Consider the following 26,936-nt stretch of genomic DNA (forward strand, 5'->3'; position numbering starts at 1 on the left):
GAAGCGAGACACCCCACTCGCTGTTTCTTTCTGGGTTTTTTTCTGGTTCAATGAAAGTCAGACCCATTGGTGTCTATGGTAGACACACCCTGTTAAGTAAACCGGAACTGATCATATTTTGCGATGCTTAACGGCCTGACTGAACTATCTTAATATTTTGTTCGCAATTCATCGTGGTTAAGTATCGCGAGAAGACATGTGATATGTGTTCTCGTAGATCATTTCCGCTAGATTTTCACATTCCCGCCATCATCGAGTACTGGAGGAAAACGTCGTGCGGACCACACTGTCAACAACAAAATACTGGGGCCACCGAATGCCGGCTAAACCAACTTACTACTCCCCGAGGATTTAAAACAAAAATATTATAATTTACACGTTTCGTTTAAGGGATATTTCATTCAAAGGCAAGTGTTCCTTGTCTTGTAATTAAGTCAAGGCGATGTTTATCTCCAAATGACAAAATCAAATTAGCTAGCTATTCCTTGTCCTTTTTAGCAGCCAGCTATCGTTAGTTACGAACTTGCTCGTGCATGGGACATGGCTAGACTTTCGCAGTTAGCTAGATGTGTAACTATCCAATGATGTTTTGCTGAGTTGATTTGGGGGCGTCAATCTCATCTCGTAATATCCAGTTAGCCAGCTACCAAGCTAGCTAACGTTAGCTAACTAACTAGTGGTTAGCGGTGCATCACAGCAGTTATCTAGCCAACAGTAACTGACTCGAGTGTAGTGTGGCTGTGTCCTCCCTGCCCCAGACCTTATCTGTGCGTCAGAGATGTTTGCCCAGGAAGCTCCGATTCAAACAAATTAGACCGCTCTGAAAGCGTATTATTGTCAAAATACGTTCATTACACACCAAATACAGTATGGAGTTTCGCTTAGGAACTATCAACATTTACTCCCTTTATGGCCGGTATGTACTTCCAAAAAAGGTGTAAATAAAACATTTACAAGCAACCAAATGTATTTGGACATGAATACGCTTGCAGAGTTGTGTAACGCCTCGGTCACACGGACAGCTTTATTGCATTTTGGCATAATAGAAGTACATTCATTTCCAATGGAACGCTGCGTTTGCCTTGCAGCGTTGCTGAGGCAGTTGCAGTGCGTTCTGTGTGTACACATGTTGGATTTATCGAATGTTTGCTCAAACTATATGCGTAGACGGCTTGATAGAAATGGTAGCAGAAGGGGAATTATGAACTTTTGTTGCGCACATATCCAGATGATGCTGGATACCATTTTTCGCAATGACGCTGTAGGCATAACGCTTCGATCACACCGACAGTGCCCTTGCGCAAAATAGTAAGCGTTTTTTTTTAAAGTAGTGCACTGGGCCATTACTAGTCCTGTATTAGTGGACTGCTATAGTTATTTGTAGTGCGGGCAAAAAATAAAACATCTTAAAATATTGTTACTTTTGCCATCTGTCTTAGTGTTGATTTGCTATGTTTATTTACGGAAATCACCATAGCAACACATACCATCATGCTGGCTTGCTTTTACAATTACTGTTTTTCTTGCTTTCTTGTCCCGCTATGCCCACAGGTATGATGTTTTTTGCGTCCCTCGTGTAATAGAATAAAATATGTAAGTCCACAAGTTGGCGCAGGGCCCCTCTTTTACATTCTTTGGGGAGATCCATGTAGATAAGGTTGAATCTCTGAACATGGCTATTTGTCATACAATGGGGCATACTTAGCAAGCATCGTTATTTACATTTAAGTTATCGTTATGCCAGTTCAATTATAGCTAGCTAAGTACCGTTAGTTCCCCCTCTATCTAAGCTATGTCACTTGCTTGCTAGCTAAGTTTAACCAATTGGACTAACCAAGTGGCTAAGGATGCTTGTCGTAATACACTGCAGCCCAATGGGTAATGCGTGAACAATACCTTTGATGGTTGTGGATAATGCCACACTTACACTTCCCTGCCTAGCAGAGCGTCCCAAGACTTTACTTGCAAATCGGTAAACAAGTGAACCCCTCCCTGATTAGGTTAAAAACGAAATTGCATCATGCAAACATTTGTCACTGCCAAATAACAACACCGTGGGACCAAACATAAGCAGAACATTTCAACTTACAGCTTGGAAAAATTGCCCAGGTCACGTGCACTGGTCTGCACTGTATATTATTTAATTAAAGTCTTTTGGCATAGTGTTCCCTTTCAAACCAGACTTACCCATAGGACAGGACAACTGTTGCGCCAACAATGTGTTAAAAGTTACTGGACGACTCAGTTGCTGCTCTCTTACTAGTGCTCTAAATGTTAAAAATATATATATTTAAAATAGTCATGGGCGGTATCCAGATTGTCATACCTTCATATTGTTCTTGTAATATCCTGGGATATTCTGTAATACTTGCACTGAACACAAGGGGTGCTATTTTCAAACCCCACTGAGCCTCTGAGATCTAAAGGTGAATGTAAACTAAATGCTAACGAACACATTGCTAACATTTTATACTGTCTCTGACCTAAACTATTTGCAGGACAGACATCCCAGCTCAAAGTTATACAAGTAACTCAAAAATGCATGCTACTCAGTTTGCTGCATGCACAAAACAAATACTTGATCCAGGATGGAATTCTCTGCTATTACCAAGCAAATCTTAATTTTGCAAGGAGCTCGATGGCTAACTAGCTACTAAATTAGCAAACACCTGCAGAGCATTTAGCACATTTTAGACAGTTAACATAAGATATTTAGCTGGCAAACATTTAGTTGTGAATTCCATACTGTAACTAGATCACCTGGCGCATGCTGCACAACAAACAGTAAGTGACTCACAAGGCTCTGGTCTCGTTGTGTGCTTGTAAACAAATACTACGTGACTGGGGACTACTGGTAATCTCTTTATCGCCTATCGTATTGCACAAGTTGACTGCAGGTATTTACTTATTAAGTAGCTACACATTCAAATGTATAATAAAAAAAATCAAAGTAGTTTTGACGGTATTGAAAAGCAATCCCGCGGCTATTTCCAAATACCCTGTATACGGTATACCGCCCAAGCCTAATTTAAAAAATATGTCCTTGTTTGCACACAATCTACTTTTCCCTTCCATTAGGTTTATTTGGAGACCACAACCCTGACAATCACCCATGGCAGCTGCAGTGCCCAAGCTCTCCAGCGGAAGCGTTGTCAAAATACGCTACAACAGCATAGACGTGGGCACCACTCGATGGAAGGAGGGAACCTTCGAGGTTCTTGAGAAGGATAACAAAGTCAACCTGTGCCTGAAGTTCAATGCCGGTGGTGCGCTCAAAAGTTTCCAGGTAATAGTTTTCCCTATATGTGCTCATTCACCTAACAAAATGGCATGATTACATTGGACTTAAATAGCTGAAATTTTGTATGTTAAGACTGTCTTTTAAGGTACAGTACCAGTCAAAAGTTTGGACACACCGACGCATTCAAGGTTTTTTCTTTATTTGTACTTTTTTCTACATTGTATAATAATAGTGAAGACATCAACTATGAAATAACACATATGGCGGCAGGTAGCCTAGTGGTTAGAGCGTTGGGCCAGTAACTGAAAGGTTACTTAATCAAATCCCTGAGGTGAAAAGTTAAAGAATCTGTCGTCCTGCCCCTGAACAAGGCAGTTAACCCACTGTTCCCCGGTAGGCCGTCATTGAAAATAATAACTTGTTCTTAACTGAATTGCCTCGTTAAAACTTATTGCGGATCAAATCCCTTTAGCGGGATCGATTTGAGAACAGCCAGTGAAAGTGCAGGGCGCCAAATTCAAACAGAAATCTCATAATTACATTTCCTCAAACATACAAGTATTATACACCATTTTTAAAGATAAGATTCTCGTTAATCCAACCACAGTGTCCGATTTCAAAAAGGCTTTACAGCGAAAGCACACCAAACGATTATGTTAGGTCAGCACCTAGTCACAAAAAAACATACAGCCATTTTCCAGCCAAAGAGAGGAGTCACAAAAAGCAGAAATAGAGAACATTAATCACTAACCTTTGATGATCTTCATCAGATGGCACTCATAGGACTTCATGTTACACAATACATGTATGTTTTGTTCGATAAAATTCATATTTATATCCAAAAATCTCAGTTTACGGTGGCGCGTTATGTTCAGTAATGTTTTGCCTCCAAAAACTTCGGTGATTTTGCAGAGAGCCACATCAATTTACAGAAATCCTTATCATAAACTTTGATAAAATATACAAGTGTTATGCACAGATTTAAAGATACACTTCTCCTTAATGCAACCGCTGTGTCAGATTTCAAAAAAGCTTCACAGCGAAAGCACACCTTGCAATAATCAGAGTACAGTGCTCAGACACCAAAACAAGCCATACAGATACCCGCCATGTTGTGGAGTCAACAGAAGTCAGAAATAGCATTATAAATATTCACTTACCTTTGATGATCTTCATCGGAATGCACTCCCAGGAATCCCAGTTCCACAATAAATGTTCGTTTTGTTTGATAAAGTTAATCTTTATGTCCAAATACCTCCATTTTGTTCGCGCGTTAGGTTCACTATTCCAAATGCACAAGGCGCGCTTACTAAGTCCAGACGAAAAGTAAAAAAAAAAGTTATACTACAGTTTGTAGAAACATGTCAAACAATGTATAGAATCAATCTTTAGGATGTTTTTATCATAAATCTTCAATACAATTCCAACCGGACAATTCCTTTGTCTTTAGGAATGAAGAAGAACTCAGCTCGCTCCCAAGGCTGCGCACGTGACTGAGCTCATGCCTTTTTTCCAGACACCTGATTCCAACAGCTCTTATTCTCTCCCCATTCAGTAGAAGCCTGAAACAACGTTCTAAAGACTGTTGACATCTAGTGGAAGCCTTAGGAAGTGCAATATGACCCCATTTACACTGTATATTGGATAGGCAATCACTTGAAAAACTACAAGCCTCAGATTTCCCACTTCCTGGTTGGATTTTTCTCAGGTTTTCACCCGCCATATGAGTTCTGTTATACTCACAGACATCATTCAAACAGTTTTAGAAACTTCAGAGTGTTTTCTATCCAAATCTACTAATAATATGCATATCCTAGCTTCAGGGCCTGAGTAACAGGCAGGTTCCTCTGGGCATGCTTTTCATCCGGACGTGAAAATACTGCCCCCTAGCCCAAAGAGGTTTTAAAAGGTTAAATTAAAAAAGATGCATATGGAATCCTGTAGTAACCAAAAAAGTGTTAAACAAATCAATATATATTTTGTATTTGAGATTATTCAAATAGCCACCCTTTTCCTTGAATGACAGCTTTGCACACTCTTGGCATTCTGTTAACCAGCTTCACCTGGAATGCTTTTCCAACAGTCTTGAAGGAGTTCCCACATATGCTGAGCACTTGTTGGCTGCTTTTCCTTCACTCTGCGGTCCGACTCATCCCAAACCATCCCAATTGGGTTGAGGTCAGGTGATTGTGGAGGCCAGGTCATCTGATGCAGCACTCCATCACTCTCCTTCTTGGTCAACTTGCCCTTACACAGCCTGGAGGTGTGTTGGGTCATTGTCCTGTTGAAAAACAAATGATAGTCCCACTAAGTTCAAACCAGATGGGATGGCATATCAATGCAGAATGCTGTGGTAGCCATGCTGGTTAAGTGCCTTGAATTCTAAATAAATCACAGACAGTGTCACCAGCAAAGCACCATCGCACCTCCTCCTCCATGTTTCACGGTGGGAACCACACATGCCTAGATCATCCGTTCACCTACTCTGCATCTCACAAAGACACGGTGGTTGGAACAAAAAATCTAATTTAGACTCCTCAGACTAAATTAGAGATTTACTCCTGTCTAATGTCCATTGCTCATTTCTTGGCCCAAGCAAGTGAGTCCCTTCTTCTTATTGGTGTCCTTTAGTAGTGGTTTCTTTGCAGCAATTTGACCATGAAGGCCTGATTCACGCAGTCTCCTCTGAACAGTTGATGTTGAGATATCTGCTACTTGAACTCTGTGAAGCATTTATTTGGGTGGAAATCTGAGGTGCAGTTAACTGTAATGAACTTATCCTCTGCAGCAGAGATAACTCTGGGTCTTCCTTTCCTGTGGTGGTCTTCATGAGAGGCAGTTTCATCATAGCACTTGATGGTTTTTGCAACTGCACTTGAAGATACTTTCAAAGTTTTTGTAATTTTCCAGATTGACAGACCTTCATGTCTTAAAGTAATGATGGACTGTCATTTCACTTTGCTTGTTTGAGCTGTTCTTGCCATAATATGGTATTTTACCAAATAGGGCTATCTTCTGTATACCACCCCTACCTTTTCACAACACAACTGATTGGCTCAAACGCATTAAGAAGGAAAGAAATTCCACAAATTAACTTTTAACAAGGCACACCTGTTAATTGAAATGCATTCCAGGTGACCACCTCATGAAGCTGGTTGAGAGAATGCCAAGGGTGTGCAAAGCTGTCATCAAGGCAAAGGGTGGCTCCTTTGAACAGTCTCAAATATGCATGCTACATTTGGATCGTTTGGGGTCTCTCGGACCGATGCACTTTTATCTTTGATGCGTCTCGTTGAAACTTAACATCCCTAATCGGAGCCCATGTATCGAATCGTCTTGATATATATAATGAACATATACTATGTCTATGCTTTCAGCTCAACCATAATGTGAAGAATGTCATGATGCAGTCCATGCACACTATGAGACGAATTGTGGTGTCTCTTAAGGATGGCAGTGTAGTCACCCTTGAGAGAATTCCCACTGCTGTGGCTGAGAAAATGAAAGAATACCTTGAGAAGTTGAAGCAGGGAAAACCAACAGGTAACAATCTATTGGAACTTGTAGATCATTAACTGTTTCTACGAATTTGCATGATTTACTGCGGAACTGGTCTCCTTCTGTTAGACAAGTGTTGTTTTCTTGTAGTTCTAAAGACATCCCAGGGAAGTGCAAGCTTCAGTGTGCTCGGGAATCGATCCGTAAAGCACGAGATTAGCCCACCTGGAGGAGAACGACAGGTAAAGAGTTGCTGTAAGAAAGTACCTGTCATTTACAACCATACTGTTCCTGGTTTTTGCTTCTCTGAAAAGATGACTTATTTAACTCTGGCTCTTGTTTCAGACAACACCCAGACGACCCAGTGTGGACAACAGGGAGGAGACGATGCCCCGCAAACCCCTGAGCAGTCCCAGCAGAGTCACTTCCACACCTTCCCGCAGTGGGCTGTCTGAGAACAGGTATGCAAGCCAGGCCATCCAGGTAGATAAAGCATCACACACTAGCTGCGTCCTGACTCTCCACTCATATTTTCCCCCCTTATTTATTTAAGTGGATTGGACTTTTAAATTCACAAGGGGGAGTGAACAAGTGCGGACTTCTGGGTGGGAGGTAGAGAATCCCAACACACCTCTTCCACCACTCTCTTGTCTCGCTAGCCTTTCTCCTGAGATTGCATTTCTTCATTTGACAGAGGCTTTAGTCTTCATGTGTGCATTGGTCTCATAACCACTCTTAAAGGGACATTTCAAAATGTGTACTTCATATTCGTCATCTTCAGAACCTTCTTTTGCCCCTTCAGGATTGAGAAGAGGAAGAGACACCTCACCTCTGACAGCGACCTGACTAAGGACTACCCCAAGGAGAATGACTCATCCAGGTATGACAACGACAATGTTACTTTACCAAGCAAAGGTTTGATTTCACCTCCCTTCCTGTCAATTTAGGCTTATGTCCATGGCGGCCTGGGAGTGTCTAGCGAGTGGGGGTGAGGGGGTAGGTGTTTTTACAGTCGCGCCCAGGATTTAGCAGCACCGGTTTAGCGTAAAGGGGAAACTGCCATTACAACAGATCAAAACTTTTTGACCAAATTTGCTGTTACTGCACTTTGCCTTTGTAGGGCAGAGTTGTGCACCAGTGAATCTAAACTGTTTCTTGTATCTCAGCAACAACAAGACCATGTCGGACCCCTCCAGGAAGTTTCTGCTGAGCTGCAAAGACAAGCTGAAACAGGTAGAGGAGAACCGCTGCTCTGGTAAGCCCTCGTCAGATTGAGATGACCTTCTCCAGACTAGAACTGTGCCGTCTCTAGTCGCCCGGTGATAACTGTCTACCTTTCCCACCAGTTTTACTGGTTCCAGCGCCACTTCAGCCCACGTCATTCTACGGCAGCCGATCGGTGACCAAAGACTACTCCACGAGTAACTCTTTCCTAGACAGGTAAGTGATCTTTTTTTTTTTTTTGCACCTTAATTGAACCAGGTTGTCCCATGGATGTTAAGAAAACATTCTTCTGCATCGTTAAGATGCTGTCGCACCTTGACTTCTTCAACATTTGTCGTTCCCTCCACAGGCCATCCAGTACATCCCAGACCACCTCGGCTAAGAGAAGTCTCATGTTACCCAATCACTCGACCCCCTTCAAGAAAGTGCGCCCCATGCTGGACTACGGTGGCTGGAACAAGCCGAGACCATCCACTCTGGCCCAGCCCCAGCCTCCACTGCAAGGGTAAGGAGACATCCCAGGGTTATACTGATTATTCTAAAGTTAACTTCCGGAGTCAATGAGGGGCTTTTCTAGTTCTGCCCACCTACCAGTAATGTGTGATTTACTATATCTGTTAATGCTCGTTATGAATGTGCCATACGGCTGACCCCAATTAGTCAATTGTTTGGTTGATAGGCTGTTGGTCGACCAAGATTTTTTTTGTCAAGCAGTTGCAAATATAATTTAAGGAACACGAGATGCCAGTCCTATTCACACCCATCTCTGTGAACTAATCCATTATGGAGGCCGAGACTAATCCATAGTGGAGGCTGCGTGGATGGCACAGTCCAAGAAGAAGGGGAGTGTGGCTAAGATGCACAATGCACGTCTCTCTCCAGAATACAGTGGGAGAAAAAAGTATTTGATCCCCTGCTGATTTTGTACGTTTACCCAGTTACAAAGAAATGATCAGTCTATAATTTTAATAGTAGATTTATTTGAACAGCGAGAGACAGAATAACAACAAAAAACGCATGTGAAATGTTATAAAATGATTTGCATTTTAATGAGGGAAATAAGTATTTGACCCCTCTGCAAAACATGATTTAGTACTTGGTGGCAAAACCCTTGTTGGCAATCAGAGGTCAGACGTGTCTTGTAGTTGGCCACCAGGTTTGCGCACATCTCAGGAGGGATTTTGTCCCACTCCTCTTTGCAGATCTTCTCCAAGTCATTACGGTTTCGAGGCTGACGTTTGGCAACTCGAACCTTCAGCTCCCTCCACAGATTTTCTATGGGATTAAGGTCTGGAGACTGGCTAGGCCACTCCAGGACCTTAATGTGCTTCTTCCTGAGCCACTCCTTTGTTGCCTTGGCCGTGTGTTTTGGGTCATTGTCATGCTGGAATACCCATCCATGACCCATTTTCAATGCCCTGGCTGAGGGAAGGAGATTCTCACCCAAGATTTGACGCTACATGGCCCCGTCCATCGTCCCTTTGATGCGGTGAAGTTGTCCTGTCCCCTTAGCAGAAAAACACCCCCAAAGCATAATGTTTCCACCTCCATGTTTGACGTTGGAGATGGGGTCATAGGCAGCATTCCTCCTCCAAACACGGCGAGTTGAGAGCTCCATTTTGGTCTCATCTGACCACAACACTTTCACCAGTTGTCCTCTGAGTCATTCAGATGTTCATTGGCAAACTTCAGACGGGCATGTATATGTATTCTTGAGCAGGGGGACCTTGCGGGCGCTGCAGGATTTCAGTCCTTCACGGCGTAGTGTGTTACCAATTGTTTTCTTGGTCACTATGGTCCCAGCTGCCTTGAGATCATTGACAAGATCCTCCCGTGTAGTTCTGGGCTGATTCCTCACCGTTCTCATGATCATTGCAACTCCACGAGGTGAGATCTTGCATGGAGCCCCAGGCCGAGGGATATTGACAGTTCTTTTGTGTTTCTTCCATTTGCGAATAATCACACCAACTGTTGTCACCTTCTCACCAAGCTGCTTGGCGATGGTCTTGTAGCCCATTCCGCTTGTGTAGGTCTACAATCTTGTCCCTGACATCCTTGGAGAGCTCTTTGGTCTTGGCCATGGGGGAGAGTTTGGAATCTGATTGATTGATTGCTTCTGTGGACAGGTGTCTTTTTTACAGGTAACAAGCTGTGGTTAGGAGCACTCCCTTTAAGAGTGTGCTCCTAATCTCAGCTCGTTACCTGTATAAAAGACACCTGGGAGCCAGAAATCTTTCTGATTGAGAGGTGGTCAAATACTTATTTCCCTCATTAAAATCCAAATCAATTTATAACATTTCTGACATACGTTTTTCTGGATAATTTTGTTGTTATTCTGTCTCTCACTGTTCAAATAAATCGACCATTAAAATTATTGACTGATCCTTTCTTTGTCAGTGGGCAAACGTACAAAATCAGCAGGGGATCAAATACTTTTTTCCCCCACTGTATGCGCTCTCCTGCCAATTTGTGCACATTCATTGGTTCTTAACTTCATTGTGTGAATTGTTTGCGTTAGTGTCTATCAATTCTCCATTACATAAATTACCAGTAGTACATTTGCTGTTAATTCCTATATTTTTTCATCTATAATGTTTGTTTGATTATGGTAATTTCTGTTAATGCATGAAATATATTAGTATTCCAGTCTTTTACTGTTCTCATTGTCGGAGGGGACGCATTGTTTGCAGAGAGCACAACCTATGCTACACTTGTGAGAAACAAGTTTGGGTTTATTTCATTCCTTTTACGAGTTTTGTCAATTTAGTTAGTCTTTTGTTTTGAGCGCTCCTGTCAATTTTTAGTAAGGACGCGTACCTGATTACGCATGGAAGTAGGCCTATAGGCTACCTGGCCTGCGCGCAAATGTAGGCATATAAAAATGCCCATTTGGGGATCTGATAGTATTTCTGATTGACTTAATGCACCACCACTAATGAGCTGTGGAGCTTCTCAAAGTAATGTTTTCTCAACCTCGAACAGCAAGCAGTCTGTTTTTATATCTATTGAGAATGACAATAGTTCCTCTATGTAAACTCAGCAAAAAAAGAAATGTCCTCTCACTATCAACTGTGTTTATTTTCAGCAAACTTAACATGTGTAAATATTTGTCTGAACATAACAAGATTCAACAACGGAGACAAACTGAACCAGTTCCACAGACATGCGACTAACAGAAATGGAATAATGTGTCCCTGAACAAGGCCCCCCCCTTTGTTCAGGGACACATTATTCAATTTCTGTTAGTCACATGTCTGTGGAACTGGTTCAGTTTATGTCTCTGTTGTTGAATCTTGTCAAAATCAAAAGTAAGTCAGTGTCTGGTGTACCACTAGCTGCATTAAGTACTGCAGTTCATCTCCTCCTCATGGACTGCACCAAATCTTCCAGTTCTTGCTGTGAGATGTTACCCTACTCTTCCACCAAGGCACCTGCAAGTTCCTGTACATTTCTGGGGGGAATGGCCCTCACCCTCCGATCCAACAAATCCCAGGCCTGCTCAATGGGATTGAGATCCGGGCTCTTCACTGGCCATGGCAGAACACTGACATTCCTGTCTTGCAGGAAATCACGCACAGAACGAGCAGTATGGCTGGTGGCATTGTCATGCTGGAGGCTCATGTCAGTATGAGCCTGCAGGACAGGTACCACATGAGGATGGAGGATGTCTTCCCTGTAACGCACAGCGTTGAGATTGCCTGCAATGACAACAAGCTCAGTCCGATGCTGCTGTGACACACCACCCCAGACCATGACGGACCCTCCACCTCCAAATCAATCCCGCTCCAGAGTACAGGCCTCGGTGTAACGCTCATTCCTTCGATGATAAACGCAAATCCAACTATCACCCCTGGTGAGACGAAACCGTGACTCATCAGTGAAGAGCACTTTTTGCCAGTCCTGTCTGGTCCAGCGATGGTGGATTTGTGCCCATAGGCGACGTTGTTGCCGGTGATGCCTGGTGAGGGCCTGCCTTACAACAGGCCTACAAGCCCTCAGTCCAGCCTCTCTCAGCCTGTTGTGGACAGTCTGAGCACTGATGGAGGGATTGTGCGTTCCTGATGTAACCCCGGCAGTTGTTGTTGCCATCCTGTACCTGTTCCGTAGGTGTGATGTTCCGATCCTGTGCAGGTGGTGTTACACGTGGTCTGCCACTGCGAGGACGATCAGCTGTCCGTCCTGTTTCCCTGTAGCGCTGTCTTAGGCGTCTCACAGTACGGACATTGCAATTTATTGCCCTGGCCACATCTGCAGTCCTCATGCCTCCTTGCAGCATGCCTAAGCCACGTTCACACAGATGAGCAGGGACCCTGGGCATCTTTCTTTTGGTGTTTTTCAGAGTCAGTAGAAATGCCTCTTTCGTGTCCTAAGTTTTCATAATTGTGACCTTAATTGTCTACTGTCTGTAAGCTGTTTGTCTTAACGACCGTTCCACAGGTGCATGTTCATTAATTGTTTATGGTTCATTGAACAAGCATGGCAAACAGTGTTTAAACCCTTTACAATGAAGATCTGGGAAGTTATTAGGATTTTTACGAATTATCTTTGAAAGACAGGGTCCTGAAAAAGGGACGTTTCTCTTTTTGCTGAGTTTATTTGAAAAAATCTTTCCAGCTCTCTCCTTTTTCAATAACCACTCAGCATGAAAGGAAAAAATATCATGATCTGATCCAGTGGAAGTGTCATAAAATAGGCCTACCTGATTATTTCTTATCCCTTATGCAAAGAGCTTACAGCTGTGTCTGTCCCGAGCTCACTGGCACGGGAAACTCGGAAGGCCCAGAATATCTTACGCAATTTTGCTAGCATGTGCTTTGGGTCAGACCCAAGTTAATAGTTGATACAATGTTTAAAGTTTGGCTACCCATGGCCTGTCTGCAACAATGTGATTTATTCCTATCAGGATATTTTCAACCTGCAGGCTGCACTGTTTTTATTTGTTGGCGTATGTAGGCGATTGTTTTTACGTAGTTGGCAGTATAAGTTACTTTTTAGGTTTGTATAATTTTCGTTTGGTTACAAGTTTGATTAACCACATGACAATGATTTAGATACGAAGACGTTATTATAAATTCAATTAAACTGTTCCATGAAAGAACTGGCACGCAGATTGGTAGAAATCTTAAGATAAATTGGCATTCCACATGATAATGGTGCCGACTCCTCATGTAGGCTATTACTGGCAACTTCGGGAGAGTAACGGCAGAGTCTGCGAAAGCCAGCAGAAATGGGAGGAGGATGGTAAGGTTCAGGTTAAGATTTTATTATTCTGGCGATCATGTTCTCTGGCTCCCTCTTAAGTCATTTGACTTATTTCATCATAGTGTGCTTAACCCCTGTAGACTCGATTGACGCACCGGTCAGTCTAAGTAACGTAATACAATCCCCATCAAAATCTGTCAGTTTAACCTAGCGATATCTATTTTTGCATTGGATCAGTCTCAATCCGCCAATGTCGCCCTTCCACATCTGCAGTGAAAGGTGACATAGCTAGAGCAGTGTTTGTCAGACCAGGAGACAAACATCTGTAGCATCCTAACTAGACCACTGTGGAAAAGGTAGACTCAAACGAACACGATGGTGGTCTCCGTTTTGCTCTACGACCACAGACAAGTGTCAGGGGACTCGTCTGAAGTCCATAGTGTCGATGTGCCAACTTCTGTTTGTAGCGTCCGAACTGTTCAGGCTACAAACTGACCCCACTGTGGAAAGGTGAGATTCTCTGTTTTGCTTTATGACCCCCACAAGTGTCACGGGACTTGTCTGAACCAGCACCAGTATTACATTTTTTTTATGTAAGTATGAAGGTAGTTTTGTTACCTACCCAAAAATATGTTTAATATGTGTAAAATAATAATATATATTTTTTAAAGTGCCTTTGGAAAGTATTAGTTTTCAAAATGTTTTGTTACATTACAGCCTTGTTCTAAAAGGGAGTAAATTAAAATAATTCCTCAGATCTACACACAATACCCTATAATGAAAGCAAAATATGTCTTTTTTGTTGTTGTTGTAAATGTCTTAAAAATAAACAACAAACCTTATTTACATAAGTATTCAGACCCTTTGCTATGAGACTCGAAATTGAGCTCCGGTGCATCCTGTTTCCATTGATCATCCTTGAGATGTTTCTTCAAATTGATTGGAGTCCACCTGTGGTAAATTCAATTGATTGGACATGATTTGGAAAGGCACACACCTTTCTATATAAGATCCCACAGTTGACAGTGCATATCAGAGCAAAAACCAAGCCATGATGTCAAATGAATTGTCCGTAAAGCGCCGAGACAAGATTGTGTTGAGGCACAGATATAGGGAATGTTACCAACAAATGTCTGCGTTACCAAAAAGTGTCTGCAGCATTGAAGGTCCCCAAGAACAGAGGCCTCCATCATTCTTAAATGGAAGAAGTTTGGTACCATCAAGACTCTTCCTAGAGCTGGCCACCCGGCCAAACTGAACAATCGGGGGAGAAGGGCCTTGGTCAGGGAGGTGAGCAAGAACTCAATGGTCTCTCTGACAGAGCTCTAGAGTTCCTCAGTGGTGATGGTTGAACCTTCCAGAAGGACAACCATCTCTACAGCATACCACCAATCAGGCCTTTATGGTAGAGTGGCCAGACAAGCCACGCCTCAGTAAAAGGCACATGACAGCCTGCTTGGAGTTTGCCAAAAATCTCTGGTCTGATGAAACCAAGATTGAACTCTTTGGCCTGAATTCCAAGTGTCACATCTGGAAGAAACCTGGCACCATCCCTATGGTGAAGCATGGTGGTGGCAGCATCATTCTGTGGGGATGTTTTTCAGCGGCAGGGACTGGGAGACTAGTCAGGAGCGAGACAAAGATGAACGGAGCACAGAGATCTTTAATGAAACCTGCTCAGGACCTCAGACTGGAGTGAAGGTTCACCTTCCAACATGACAACGACCCTTACCACACAGCCAAGACAACGCAGGAGTGGCTTCGGGACAAGTCTTGATGTCCTTGAGTGGCCAAGCCAGAGCCCGGACTTGAACCTGATCGAACATCTCTGGAGAGACCTGAAAATAGCTGTGCAGCGACGCTCCCCATCCAACCTGACAGAGCTTGAGAGGATCTGCAGAGAAGAATGGGAGAAACTACCAAAATGCAAGTGTGCCATGCTTGTAGCGTCATATCCAAAAATAATCGAGGCTGTAGTTGCTGCCAAAGGTGCTTCAACAAAATACTGAGTAAATGGTCTGAATACTTATGTAAATGTGATATTTACGATTTTTTATTTTTACTAAATTGGCGAAAATTTGTCAAACCTGTTTTTGCTTTGTCATTATGGGATATTGTGTCTCGATTGATGGGGGGAAAAAACAGTTTAATATATTTTAAAATAAGGCTGTAACCTAACATGGAAAAAGTCAAGGGGTCTGAATCCTTTTTGAAGGCACTGTATATCATGAGCTTTCTTATCTCCCAGATATAGGACAAACACTTCAAAACCTTGTTTCTGATTTTATTTTGAATGTCTTTTTTGCCATTTTTTATGGATGTTACTCAATGCAGTTCTCTGGGTTATAGTAGTATGTTTTTATATCAAATATTAAAAAACATTAAAAAATCGGGATATCTAAAGGGGTCCTTGATATTCAAAATCAAATGGCTAAATGATCCATAGTATGACTATCTCAAAACAATTCCATATGTCAGCTTTGAACCCATCCCCCCCACACCCCAACGGCATAGACTCTTAAGAATTAAAGCATCAAAGCTTAATACATATAGTTGATTTTATTAAAACACACAGGGTGTGTCTAAATGGAAAAATAGACACACAAGAATGTCAACCAATTGATTGGTCGAAAGAAGACATTTCGGTCAACAAAGATTTTTTTGTTGTCGCTTACAGCCCTAATGTGCCGAAGCAGATACTGTCAGTTGAAAACATGTCTTTTCACCAGTGGTTGTGGTACATGGATGGAGTTATTCTTACAGTTTTCTCTAACCTCTTTGCTGCAGATTCTCCAACCTGGGCAACACGTGTTACATGAACGCCATCCTGCAGTCTCTCTTCAGCCTGCCGTCGTTCTCCAATGACCTGCTGAAGCAGGGAATCCCATGGAAGAAGGTCCCCGCCAACGCCCTACTCAGGTAGCCTACTGTTACTGCAGTCACCCTTTGTTTTAGATTTTAGTCATTTAGCAGATGCTATTATCCAGAGTGACTTACAGGAGTGAGTGCCCACATTTTTGTACTGGTCCCCTATGGGAATCGAACCCACAACCCTGGCATTGCAAGCTACACAGGATGACTCTTCAGCTAACCCCAGAACTGGATATAGGAAACTGTCACTCGTTCAATAAATTCCTCAACTGTTATCATCTTATTTCTCTTCCTATTAAACACTGTTGAGAATATTTCCACTTTAACAAGGGATGCACCCTTTTAAAAGCTGTTTTTGTTTAGGTGGCTTAGTGATTTCATGTCTATGACTCAATATTTCTCTAACTGCTCAGCTGACTTGTGTACCTGCCCTGCACCCTCACTGACCCTCCTCTCTGTTGTGTGTGCAGACGCTTTGCCCACTTGCTGGCCAAGAAGGACATCTCGTGCCCCGAGGTAAAGAAAGACCTGCTGAGGAGAGTGAAGAGTTCCATCTCCTCCACAGCCGAGCGCTTCTCTGGATACATGCAGAACGTAAGACCTATAATATTTGCACCACAACCATTTTGGCTCATTTGTAGCTCTGTATACTTACACCCCCACCCCCCCCCCCCAGGACGCCCATGAGTTCCTGAGCCAGTGCCTGGACCAGCTTAAGGAGGACATGGAGAAGGTGAACAAGAGCTGGAAGAGTGAATCGGCGGCATGGGACGAGGCCCCCCCAGCAGGCGGTCGCGGTCAGGCCTGGGGAGGAGGCGGACACCTCACACACCTACACCTGCCCCGTGGTGGTCAACATGGAGTTTGAGGTGCAGCACACCATCACCTGCAAAGGGTGAGTGAATCATCACCTTCTCAGACTGTGGATTTCTGGGTGGTACATCTCTTCCCTGATGGAAAATAAAATAATGGACGTGTATTAGACATCATAGATTTAGCTTTTAAGAGTCCATTCCTTTAGCTTTAATGGTATTACCTTTCCTAAACATATGAAGTTGTCATAAAGACCGACCGAATGTCATGTTATTAACAACAAATCATGAAAAAAGGTTGTGCTATTGTGTGGTTTCAGCTGTGGAGAAGTAGTGACCAAGCGGGAGCAGTTCAACGACCTGTCCATTGACCTGCCTCGCAGGAAGAAGACCATCCCTCTCCGGTCCATCCAGGACTCTCTGGACCTCTTCTTCAGGGTGCGTGTCCACTGTCCCCAAAAACCACCAGACTAGCTCCCTGTCCAAATATACTGTGTATCGACTAGGGCTGTGGCGGTCATGAAATTTCGTCAGCTGGGCATTGTCAAGCAATTAACTGCCAGTCTCACGGTAATTGACCGTTAATTAACATGAACACATTTAGCATCTCCTGGCTTCCACACACAGCCTACAAGCCACTGATGCAGACCTTTGGAACATCTACATTTTAAAAAGTCTAATAAATCCATGTAATATGGCCTTCACTTTCACAATAAATCCATTATTTATTTTAGACTGGTCTAAAGAAACATGATATGAAGAAAATGTAGTCCATTTCAGAAGAACAGAATAGCACACTCTGTGTTGTCCTTATCTGGCTTTGCCATATGGCTGTGGGCTATACTCATTTAGCAGACATTTTCTTAGAATTCCGTGCCATTATTTTATAATGTTTTATAGTATGAAGAATACAATTGAACAAAGCTGAAATTTTCTCCAAACCGATTTGTGGGAGTGCGCACATTCTATGTTGAGCGGTTAAAGAAACAGGTACTCCTATAAGCTTAATTTAGTTATTTATGTAACTTTAGTTGTTCTACAAACGTTGGGCTCTATGTTTATATTTTTTAGACATTCTAAGGCTGCATGATGCGACTCTAAATGATGATTTGAAAAAAGTCACATGAAAGGCATGAGCTCTGCTTTGTTTTTTGTGCAGGCTGTTCACACTTCATCAGTCTCTTATTCAGAATTTGACAAGCACTTGATAATGCCTTGGATTTCCCAGCGGTATCCCCTTTGTTTGGCCGTATTGCCCCCTAAAGAAATCCATGCCTTTTGCGGCCAGTGGCCGTTGTGCCCTTGGGCTGAATATAATAATTAGAATTTCCTTCTCCCTGTGTGCTCTGAAGCACCTCTCACTCACATGGATCTCCGTCATGTGATTGGGTCTATACAATTCCGAGGTTCATATTAAAGCTATTGGAAGAACTGTCTACATTTGTCAGCCAACAAGATGAGTAGGACTAACAAATAGCAAAAGCACTAGCCTATGTCGATCTACTATCTCTTATAGTACAAAGCTTGACCTATTATATTCTGTGCAAGAAATAAATATTCCCAACATTGTCTGGGACACTTGTGGGATGCGATAGATCCCAAATTAATACCACCACTAGCATAACAATCTTTTTACACAATGAGGCTGATGCAACAGATCAGAATGTTTAGCTTAAAATGTGATAGCCTAATAGTTTATTTCTTCACATTATAAGCGCAGCAATGCACATACGGCAGTAGGCTATAAGCGCGAATGTTCCATTAGCGGGAAAACACTATCAAAAGTGACCACAAATGTGATTATGCGAGTAATGCTTTTATTATAAAGGTACATGTTTATGGTAAATTATCTTCCCCAAACTTGAAACTCGCGGCCTGCTTATGTATGCCAGTTAGGCTCTACACCCCTTGTAAAGCAGATTAATGTGCTTAATTTTAATAAGTTATTTGGTCACTTTAGTTGTGATACAAACCTTACCAAACATATAGGTCTATGGGCTAGGCTATATGAGGTGTGGGACTATGATTTAAAGAAGTCGCAAAAAAAGGAATGCATTGTTTCTTGCCTTACGCTGGGCATCATTCACAAGTGATAATATATAATTCACAAGTGATCGACAAATTTTGTCACCCATCAGACTATTCTTGATTTAATCTTGTCTTTACATATACTAAATAAAATGTGAAATTTCATTTAGAATGGACCATTATCATGCACCTGTCTCAAAACAGGGGCAGGGGGAAAAATACATCTATGCACTTAAATAGCAAATGGAGGACTCTTTTTCCCATGGTTCATTTTCATGCCAGCCAGGTAGGCTATACTTCTGTTGTAAAGACGAGCAATGTGCTTAATATTAAGAAAGTTGAGATATAAATATAGTAGGCCTAGCCTATAGAAAGCTGATGGGATCCTCTTTTAAGTAGAGGCCATCACTCTGTTTTCTCACGCAATTTCATAGCCTATAGAAATGTTGCGCAACATGCTCTCATGAAGTGTTTGATTAGATTTTCTTTTACATTTGCATTGAGTGCTGAGTACAAGTCATTAGTAGCCTGCCAAACTTGCTATCAGCAGCATCAGCGCTTGGAGACTCCCAATTACTGTGACTGCCTTCATGACTTGTGACCGCCGGTGTGGCAGTAATACGGTCACCGTAACAGCCCTAATGTCAACTCACTAAAGCATGGGTGACCAACTTTTATATCAAAAACCAAACAACAAATTGGGTGGGAGGGATATACTCAAAATACTTTTAAAATGACTAAAAGCAAATCGAAACTGTGAAGAAATAATGGAGCTACAGTCACCGTTTCTTGACTGTGTCCAGCTCACTAATAATCACCGAAATGAAAGCTAGACAGTCGGGGAGCATCAAATTCCAAAAATGAAGGATAAAGGATCTTTTTTTTTTTAGCAAATTTTGACGCCAAGGAAATGTAACTAGTTTTCAATGTGGCTCTCCGGACCTCGTTGAAGAACGAATGTGGCCCTCGAGGCAAACAGGGTTTGACCCCCACCCCCCCTGCACTAAATGCAATGAAACAGTTAACCTAGTATCCAAATCCTAATAGGAAGTAGATGAGTTGAATGTGTGTTGATGTGTGTTCCAGATGGAGGAAATCGAGTATTCTTGTGAAAAGTGCAGCAGGAAAGCGGCGACAGTGACTCATAAATTCAGCCGACTCCCCAGGTATGCCCGTGTGTCTACAACAGTGATCTGATGTTAAAGTGAATGAGAAGTGGTATGAGGTTCACCAGAACCCTAAATCCATTCCTTTCTGTTGTTTCCCCCCCATGTAGAGTTCTTATCTTGCACCTGAAGCGCTACAGCTTCAACGCCCAGCTGTCCCTAAACAGTAAGCTGGGCCAGCAGGTGATGATTCCCCGCTATCTCACACTGCTGTCCCACTGCACAGACACTACGCAGCCCCCCCTCAGCCTGGGCTGGAGCGCACATGGAACCATGTAAGAAACACACCCCACAATGAAAATTATCCAACGTTTGTTGCATAATTATATAATTTTACCAGGGCTTGACATACATTTTTGTACTCCACATTTTTTGGGGTGTTTGTAACACTTTGGGCCAAAAAGGTAACTGAAAATTGTTGTATGATGCAAGGCACCACTTTACAAAATAAAAGTTGTTATTAGGCCTCTTACAGTGCCATCAGAAAGTATTCACACCCCTTGACTTGTTCTTCATTTTGTTACAACCTAAATTCTAAATGGATCAAATAAATTATTTTCCTCATCAATCTATACGCAATACCCCATGAAAACATGTTTTTAGAAATGTTTGCAAATTTATTGAAAATTAAATAAAGAAATCTAATTTATATAAGTATTCACATCCCCTGAGTCAATACTTTGTAGAAGCACGTTTGGCAGCAATTACAGCTGTGAGTCTTTCTGGGTAAGCCTCTAAGAGCTTTCCACACTGTATTGTCAACATTTGCCTATTATTCTTAAAAAAAAAATGTTTTTCAAGCTCTGTCAAATTGGTTGTTGAACATTGCTAGACCACCATGTTCAGGTCTTGCCATATTTGTTTTTAAATCAAATGGCTAAAGTAGCCTACTTCAAAGCAAGGGAGCTGTTTATTGATAACATCCTTTCAGGGGAGATCTATTGACAGCATGGGAGACATTACTAAATTCTCCATTAGGATTATCTAAGAATATATTTTAAAGTTGTCAGAATGACATGCCCAATGTTGAACAGAGGGGAATCCCAGCTTTCCAATGGTGTCAGAGACTTTTACAGCCGGAGTAACCATTGATTTATTAACGCACCCGTTGATCAACTGCGTGTCGCCATTTGTAGTTATGGTGGTGTTTTTAGGACATTGGACATGACAATTACATTAATACATGATGATAGTTAACTACCGAGAACTATCCAGTCTACACAATAGGTGTTGAATTGGCTAACTAGTTGGTCTGTCATTATTTTGTAGCCTTACCTAGCACACATACAGTTGATGCACACACCCATGACTTTTCCAGGGTTTTTCTTGTCAAAACCTGTTTGCTGACCGAAAATGTGCTATAACTGTGCACGTAACTCACTAATTGGCAAGGATTAGAAACAAATGTGCACACGTGGCTACACACAAATCTGTTCTTTGATCTCAATAGCACATCTCGCCAAAGGGATTATTGAAAGACCCCTCTGCCTGCCAATGCAATACAATCCTACTCCAATGTGCTCTGCAGAAATTAAATGACCTTACCCTGTTTGTTTTGAACAGGGCACGAACACTGAAGGCTTCCCAGTTGGTGAACTCCTCCTCACTACTTTGGTAAGTCACTCATTCAATCCCTCTCTAACACTATGGTATCACTTCCACCCCATGGACACCAATCATGTTTACAGTTGGTCTCTTGTTTCCTTGATGGGAACATTGTGTAGATCAGCGGTTCCCAAACTTTTCCATTCCGGGGACTACCAAATCACCGGCAAACTCTTGAGGACCACATTCCAGGAATGGCGGAATTTAACAAAGTATCTTGGCGGTCAAATTTAGAGTACATTTTTATCAGTAAATTTAACTTATTATTAATAGTTGTAGTATTATTGTAAAATGGTATAGAATCAGCTTGATCCCCTCTGTCGAAGATGTTTGGACCTTCTTTTTTGATATTTTCAGTGGTATTGTTAACAAACATGAAGGTTGACCCCCTGGTTCGACCGTGATCATGCAAAGTTACTCCACCTCAAGAATTGCATTTGGTGAAAGGCTCGGCACATGCATGTTCAGGCAAATGAGAAATAAGTGCACTCAGGCTACCCGGAAGGCCAAAGTTAGTTACTTTTAAGGAGCAGTTCTCTCTCTGTGGGTCTAACCCCAAAAAGTTCTGGAAAACGGTTAAAGACCTGGAGAATAAACCCTCCTCCTCATAGCTTCCCATGTCCCTTAATGTTGATGATGTGGTTGTTACTGACAAGAAGCACATGGCTGCGCTCTTTAATCACCACTTCATTAAGTCAGGATCCCTGTTTGACTCAGCCATGCCTCCTTGCCCGTCCAACATTTCCTCATCTCCCACCCCTTCTAATGCGACTCTACCCGATGCTTCTCCCTCTTTTTCCCCTGCCCCGCTACAAAGTTTCTCCCTGCAGGCAGTCACTGGGTCCGTGGTGCTAAAGGAGCTCCTTAAACTTGACCCCAAAAAACCATCTTGGTCAGATGGTTTAGGCCTTTTCTTCTTTAAGGTTGCTGCCCCTATCATCGCCAAGCCTATCTCCAACCTTTTTAACCTGTCTCTCCTTTCTGGGGAGGTTCCCATTGCTTGGAAGGCAGCCAAGGTTTGTCCTTTATTTAAAGGGGGGGATCAAGCTGATCCAAACTGTTATAGACCTATTTCTATTTTGGCCTGTTTATCAAAATGTTGTAAGAATTGTCAATAATCAACTGACTGACTTTCTTGATGTCTATAGTATTCTCTCTGCTATGCAATCTGGTTTCCGCTCAGGTTATGGATGTGTCACTGCAACCTTAAAGGTCTTCAATGATGTCACCATTGCTTGATTCTAAGCAATGTTGTGCTGCTATTTTTATTGACTTGGCCAAGCTTTTGATACGGTAGACCATTCCATTCTTGTGGGCCGGCTAAGGAGTATTGGTGTCTCTGAGGGGTCTTTGGCCTTGTTTGCTAACTACCTCTCTCAGAGTGCAGTCTATAACGTCAGAACATCTTCTTTCTCAGCCACTGCCTGTCACCAAGGGAGTACCCCAAGGCTCAATCCTAGGCCCCATGCGTTTTTTTTTTTCAATTTACATCAGAAACATAGCTCGGGCAGTAGGAAGCTCTCTCATCCATTTATATGCAGATGATAGTCTTATACTCAGCTGGCCCCTCCCCGGATTTTGTGTTAAATGCTCTCCAACAAAGCTTTCTTTACCCTTAGCCTAATTCTGAACCCCTCCAAAACAAAGGTCATGTGGTTTGGTAAGAAGAATGTCCCTCTCCCCACAGGTGTGATTACTATCTCTGAGGGTTTAGCGCTTGAGGTAGTCACCTCATACAAGTACTTGGGAGTATGGCTAGACAGTGCACTGTCCTTCTCTCAGCACATATCAAAGCTGCAGGCTAAAGTTAAATCTAGACTTGGTTTCCTCTATCATAATCGCTCCTCTTTCACCCCAGCTGCCAAACTAACCCTGATTCAGATGACCATCCTACCAATGCTAGATTGTGGAGACATAATTTAAAGATTGGCAGGTAAGGGAGCTCTCGATGGCTGAATGGTTCTTTACCATTCGGCCATCAGATTTGCCACCAAGGTTCCTTATAGGACACATCACTGCACACTATACTCATCTGTAAACTGGTCATCTCTATACCCGTCACAAGACCCACTGGTTGATGATTATTTATGAAACCCTCTTCGGCCTCACTTCCCCGTATTTGAGAGCTCTACTGCAGCCCTCATCCTCCACATACAACACCCGTTCTGCCAGTCACGTTCTGTTAAAGGTCCCCAAAGCACACACATCCCTGGGTCGCTCATCTTTTCAGTTCACTGCAGCTAGCGACTGGAACGAGCTGCAACAAACACTCAAACTGGACAGTTTTATCTCAATCTCTTCATTCAAAGACTCAATCATGGCCACTCTTACTGACAGTTGTGGCTGCTTTGAGTAATGTGTTGTTGTCTCTACCTTGTCCTTTGTGCTGTTGTCTGTGCACAATAATGTTTGTACCATGTTTTGTTGCTACCATGCTGTGTTTTTGTCTTAGTTCTCTCTTTATGTAGTGTTGCGTTGTCTCTTGTTGTGATGTGTGTTTTGTCCTATTTTTTTGTCCCCGCAGGAGGCCTTTTGCCTTTTGGTAGGCCGTCATTGTAAATAAGAATTTAAGACTCGCCTCGTTAAATAAAATACATTGTTATTACAATTTGCATTGTGTAAAGTAATTATAAATTACAAAATTAGATTCTAAAAATAAATGAAACATTTTTGGACCACCTGCAATACCGCCGGTCCACAGGTTGAAAACCACTAGTGTAAATGTTTGGATCTTCTAACCACTGTCTTTATTTCCTTCCCCCAGGAAAGTGTCTCTGAAGGCGGGGGGCAGCTCCAGCAGTATCCTGGTGGACTCTGACAGCGAGGAGGAGCTGAGCCGGAAGGCAGTGAGCCGCAAGCGACTCCTCAGCGACTGTCTGCCTGACGACAAAGCAGAGGAGGTAGGGGGACTGGGGGGTGAAATTAGTTACAACAACTTAACCACTGACACATGCAGGGCCAGGTTGAAAGAATACTGTGGGTTTAGGTCCGGTGTGACATGGTGGGCTCTGGTTGTGTGTTTCGGTCCAGCGAGGCGTCCAACACACAGACGCGTCAGACATCAACGATGAGGCGATGCTGGCGGTAGTGCTAGAGATGAGTTGTCAAGACACTGGTCTCTCCTGCCCCGCCCCTGAGGACGAGCCAACCAGCAGCCCCGACACGGGCTTCGGAGACACCGACCCCGACACCCAGGAGTCAAACTACCACCCAGACCTGCTGGAGACGGACAACAAACCGTCTGCAGGTAACCACGACACACACACACACCCCAGCCAGGAGAGACGGGGAAGTGTAGGCTTAAACAGACTACACACCAAAACAACTCTCTGTAGTTACTAGATGTCCATTATGAAATTTGTGAAATTGTAATTCCCTTGAACTATCCTATACTAAGTCATGAAGACCATGGACTGTTTTGAAATGTGCGTTTCACCAACCCTTGCGCAACAGAGTGTATCTGTGTGTGTAGATGTGCTGGACTCCCTGGACCTGACCATGGACGAAAACAAGGAAAACCAGACACCTGAGGGGGTGCAGGGGGAACTGGACTGGGTGCAGCAGTATAGCCTGGAGCAGGAGCGGGAGGAGCAGGAGCTGCAGCAAGCCCTGGCCCAGAGCCTGCAGGAGCATGTAAGACCCCCAACACACACTAGGCCATTACATAGAGAGACCTATACAGCTCTACCCTTCGACATTTTACTGTTGGATAAATCTGGTGTTGGTGGTTCACCAATGTTTTTGTAATGTAGGCTAATCTTCCCTCAGCTTGTTTTGGTGAATACCCAAAATGGGTTTTAAGCTCTGACCCACCAACTTTATATAATGTCAACTAGGTGTCTACTTGACCCTGTATCCAGCAATGCTGCCTTGTTGCACTATCACAATACAATCCAGTGACATTTTACATTTGTGGTATGTCCTACAGGAAGCCCAAGAGATGAGGGAGGACGACGACCTCAAGAGAGCCACTGAGCTCAGCCTGCAAGGTATAGCATAGACACTGGTACCCCTTTTTAAGCATATACTCAGCTTCACAAAAGAAAAGTAGTGTGTGTGTGTTTACACCAGGGGTTGGAATCAGTTCCGGTGTTCCGACCAGAAAATACGCTCTGAACCGGTTCGAACCAATAAATAAAGAAAGTAGCTGTTCATATAGGTCAGGGATGGGCAACTTTGATAGGGGTGGGGGCCACACACTCTGAACTCATCATGAGGGGCTGTAGTTGCTCCCCACACACATACACTGCGAGCAAAACATTTTAGTGGCCCACCTCTTGACAGCGGAGAGACGTAAGTTTTAGAGTTCGTTTCGTGCAATTTTACACGTTTTGTCATAGTGTAGAGAGAAATATTTGCAGTTTTAATATGGTATCTGAGTGAGACTAACAAAATCAATGGGGGGGCCCCTGGCCGATAATTTGACTGTGATAACAAGTTTAGTTTAGCGGCCAGCAATCTAATTTACCAATCTGAAAACATTTAGCTGACATGGGCTAATTGACTGACTATCAGTGACAGACAGACATAACGATAGAGAAACTGCTGATTCACAACCAAATTTCTAAATTGCACCTTGTGTATTCTACTATTCTAACTTGCAACAAACAGTAAGTTGAGTTGAATTTGATCCGAGGGCCTCTAAAAAGGTTGCCTGCTGGCCGCATGCCGGCAGTTGCCCATCCCTGATCAGTGGTGGAAATTGTTATACTTGAGTAAAAGTAAAGATATCTTAATAGAAAATGACTCAAATGAAAGTCACCCAGTAAAATCCTATTTAAGTAAAAGTCTAAAAGTATTATGTTTTTAAATATACGTAAGTATCAAAAGTAAATGTTATTTCTCAAATATACTTCAGTATCAAAAGTATAAATCATTTCCAATTCCTTATATTAGGCAAACTAGATGGCACCATTTTCTTTTTTTATGGATTGCCAAGGACACGCTTCAAACCTCATACATCATTTACAAACTAAGCATATGTTTAGTGAGTCCCCCAGATAAGTGCATAAATTAGACAATTTTCCTGTCCTTCTAAGCATTCAAAATGTAACGAGTACTGTTGGTGTCAGGGAAAATGTATTTTCATTTTCTTTAAGAATGTAGTGAAGTACAAGTATAAAGTTCGATTGGTCAGATAAGTGCAGGTGCAAGATGCGACTGAAATTTCACGGGTGAGGAGGGGACTTGGCTTGAAGCGCTGAACATCATGATGTGAATTGGAATGTGTTTAGGCTGTTACTAGCATTATAACTTCACAAAATTACCAAATTATATTCTAGACATTAG

General features: G+C 42.7%; 1 protein-coding gene across 1 annotated transcript in view; it reads left to right on the forward strand.

Moving 5' to 3' along the window:
- Nucleotides 1-158: 158 nt before the first annotated feature.
- Nucleotides 159-26,936, forward strand: part of LOC106581853 (ubiquitin carboxyl-terminal hydrolase 37) — a 30,435-nt gene continuing 3,657 nt past the window's right edge. The window contains 21 exon segments of the mRNA XM_014164270.2: nt 159-407; nt 3,079-3,286; nt 6,619-6,784; nt 6,890-6,981; nt 7,085-7,200; nt 7,542-7,619; nt 7,906-7,994; nt 8,086-8,179; nt 8,313-8,468; nt 15,953-16,084; nt 16,507-16,630; nt 16,713-16,811; nt 16,813-16,931; nt 17,169-17,286; nt 19,963-20,042; nt 20,153-20,317; nt 21,606-21,656; nt 24,412-24,547; nt 24,678-24,894; nt 25,120-25,280; nt 25,576-25,636. Of these exon segments, the coding sequence (XP_014019745.2) occupies nt 3,113-3,286; nt 6,619-6,784; nt 6,890-6,981; nt 7,085-7,200; nt 7,542-7,619; nt 7,906-7,994; nt 8,086-8,179; nt 8,313-8,468; nt 15,953-16,084; nt 16,507-16,630; nt 16,713-16,811; nt 16,813-16,931; nt 17,169-17,286; nt 19,963-20,042; nt 20,153-20,317; nt 21,606-21,656; nt 24,412-24,547; nt 24,678-24,894; nt 25,120-25,280; nt 25,576-25,636 (2,428 nt within the window). The 5' untranslated portion in view covers nt 159-407; nt 3,079-3,112.

This window comes from Salmo salar, chromosome ssa21 (genome assembly GCF_905237065.1).
Source record: "Salmo salar chromosome ssa21, Ssal_v3.1, whole genome shotgun sequence".
NCBI lineage: Eukaryota > Metazoa > Chordata > Actinopteri > Salmoniformes > Salmonidae > Salmo > Salmo salar.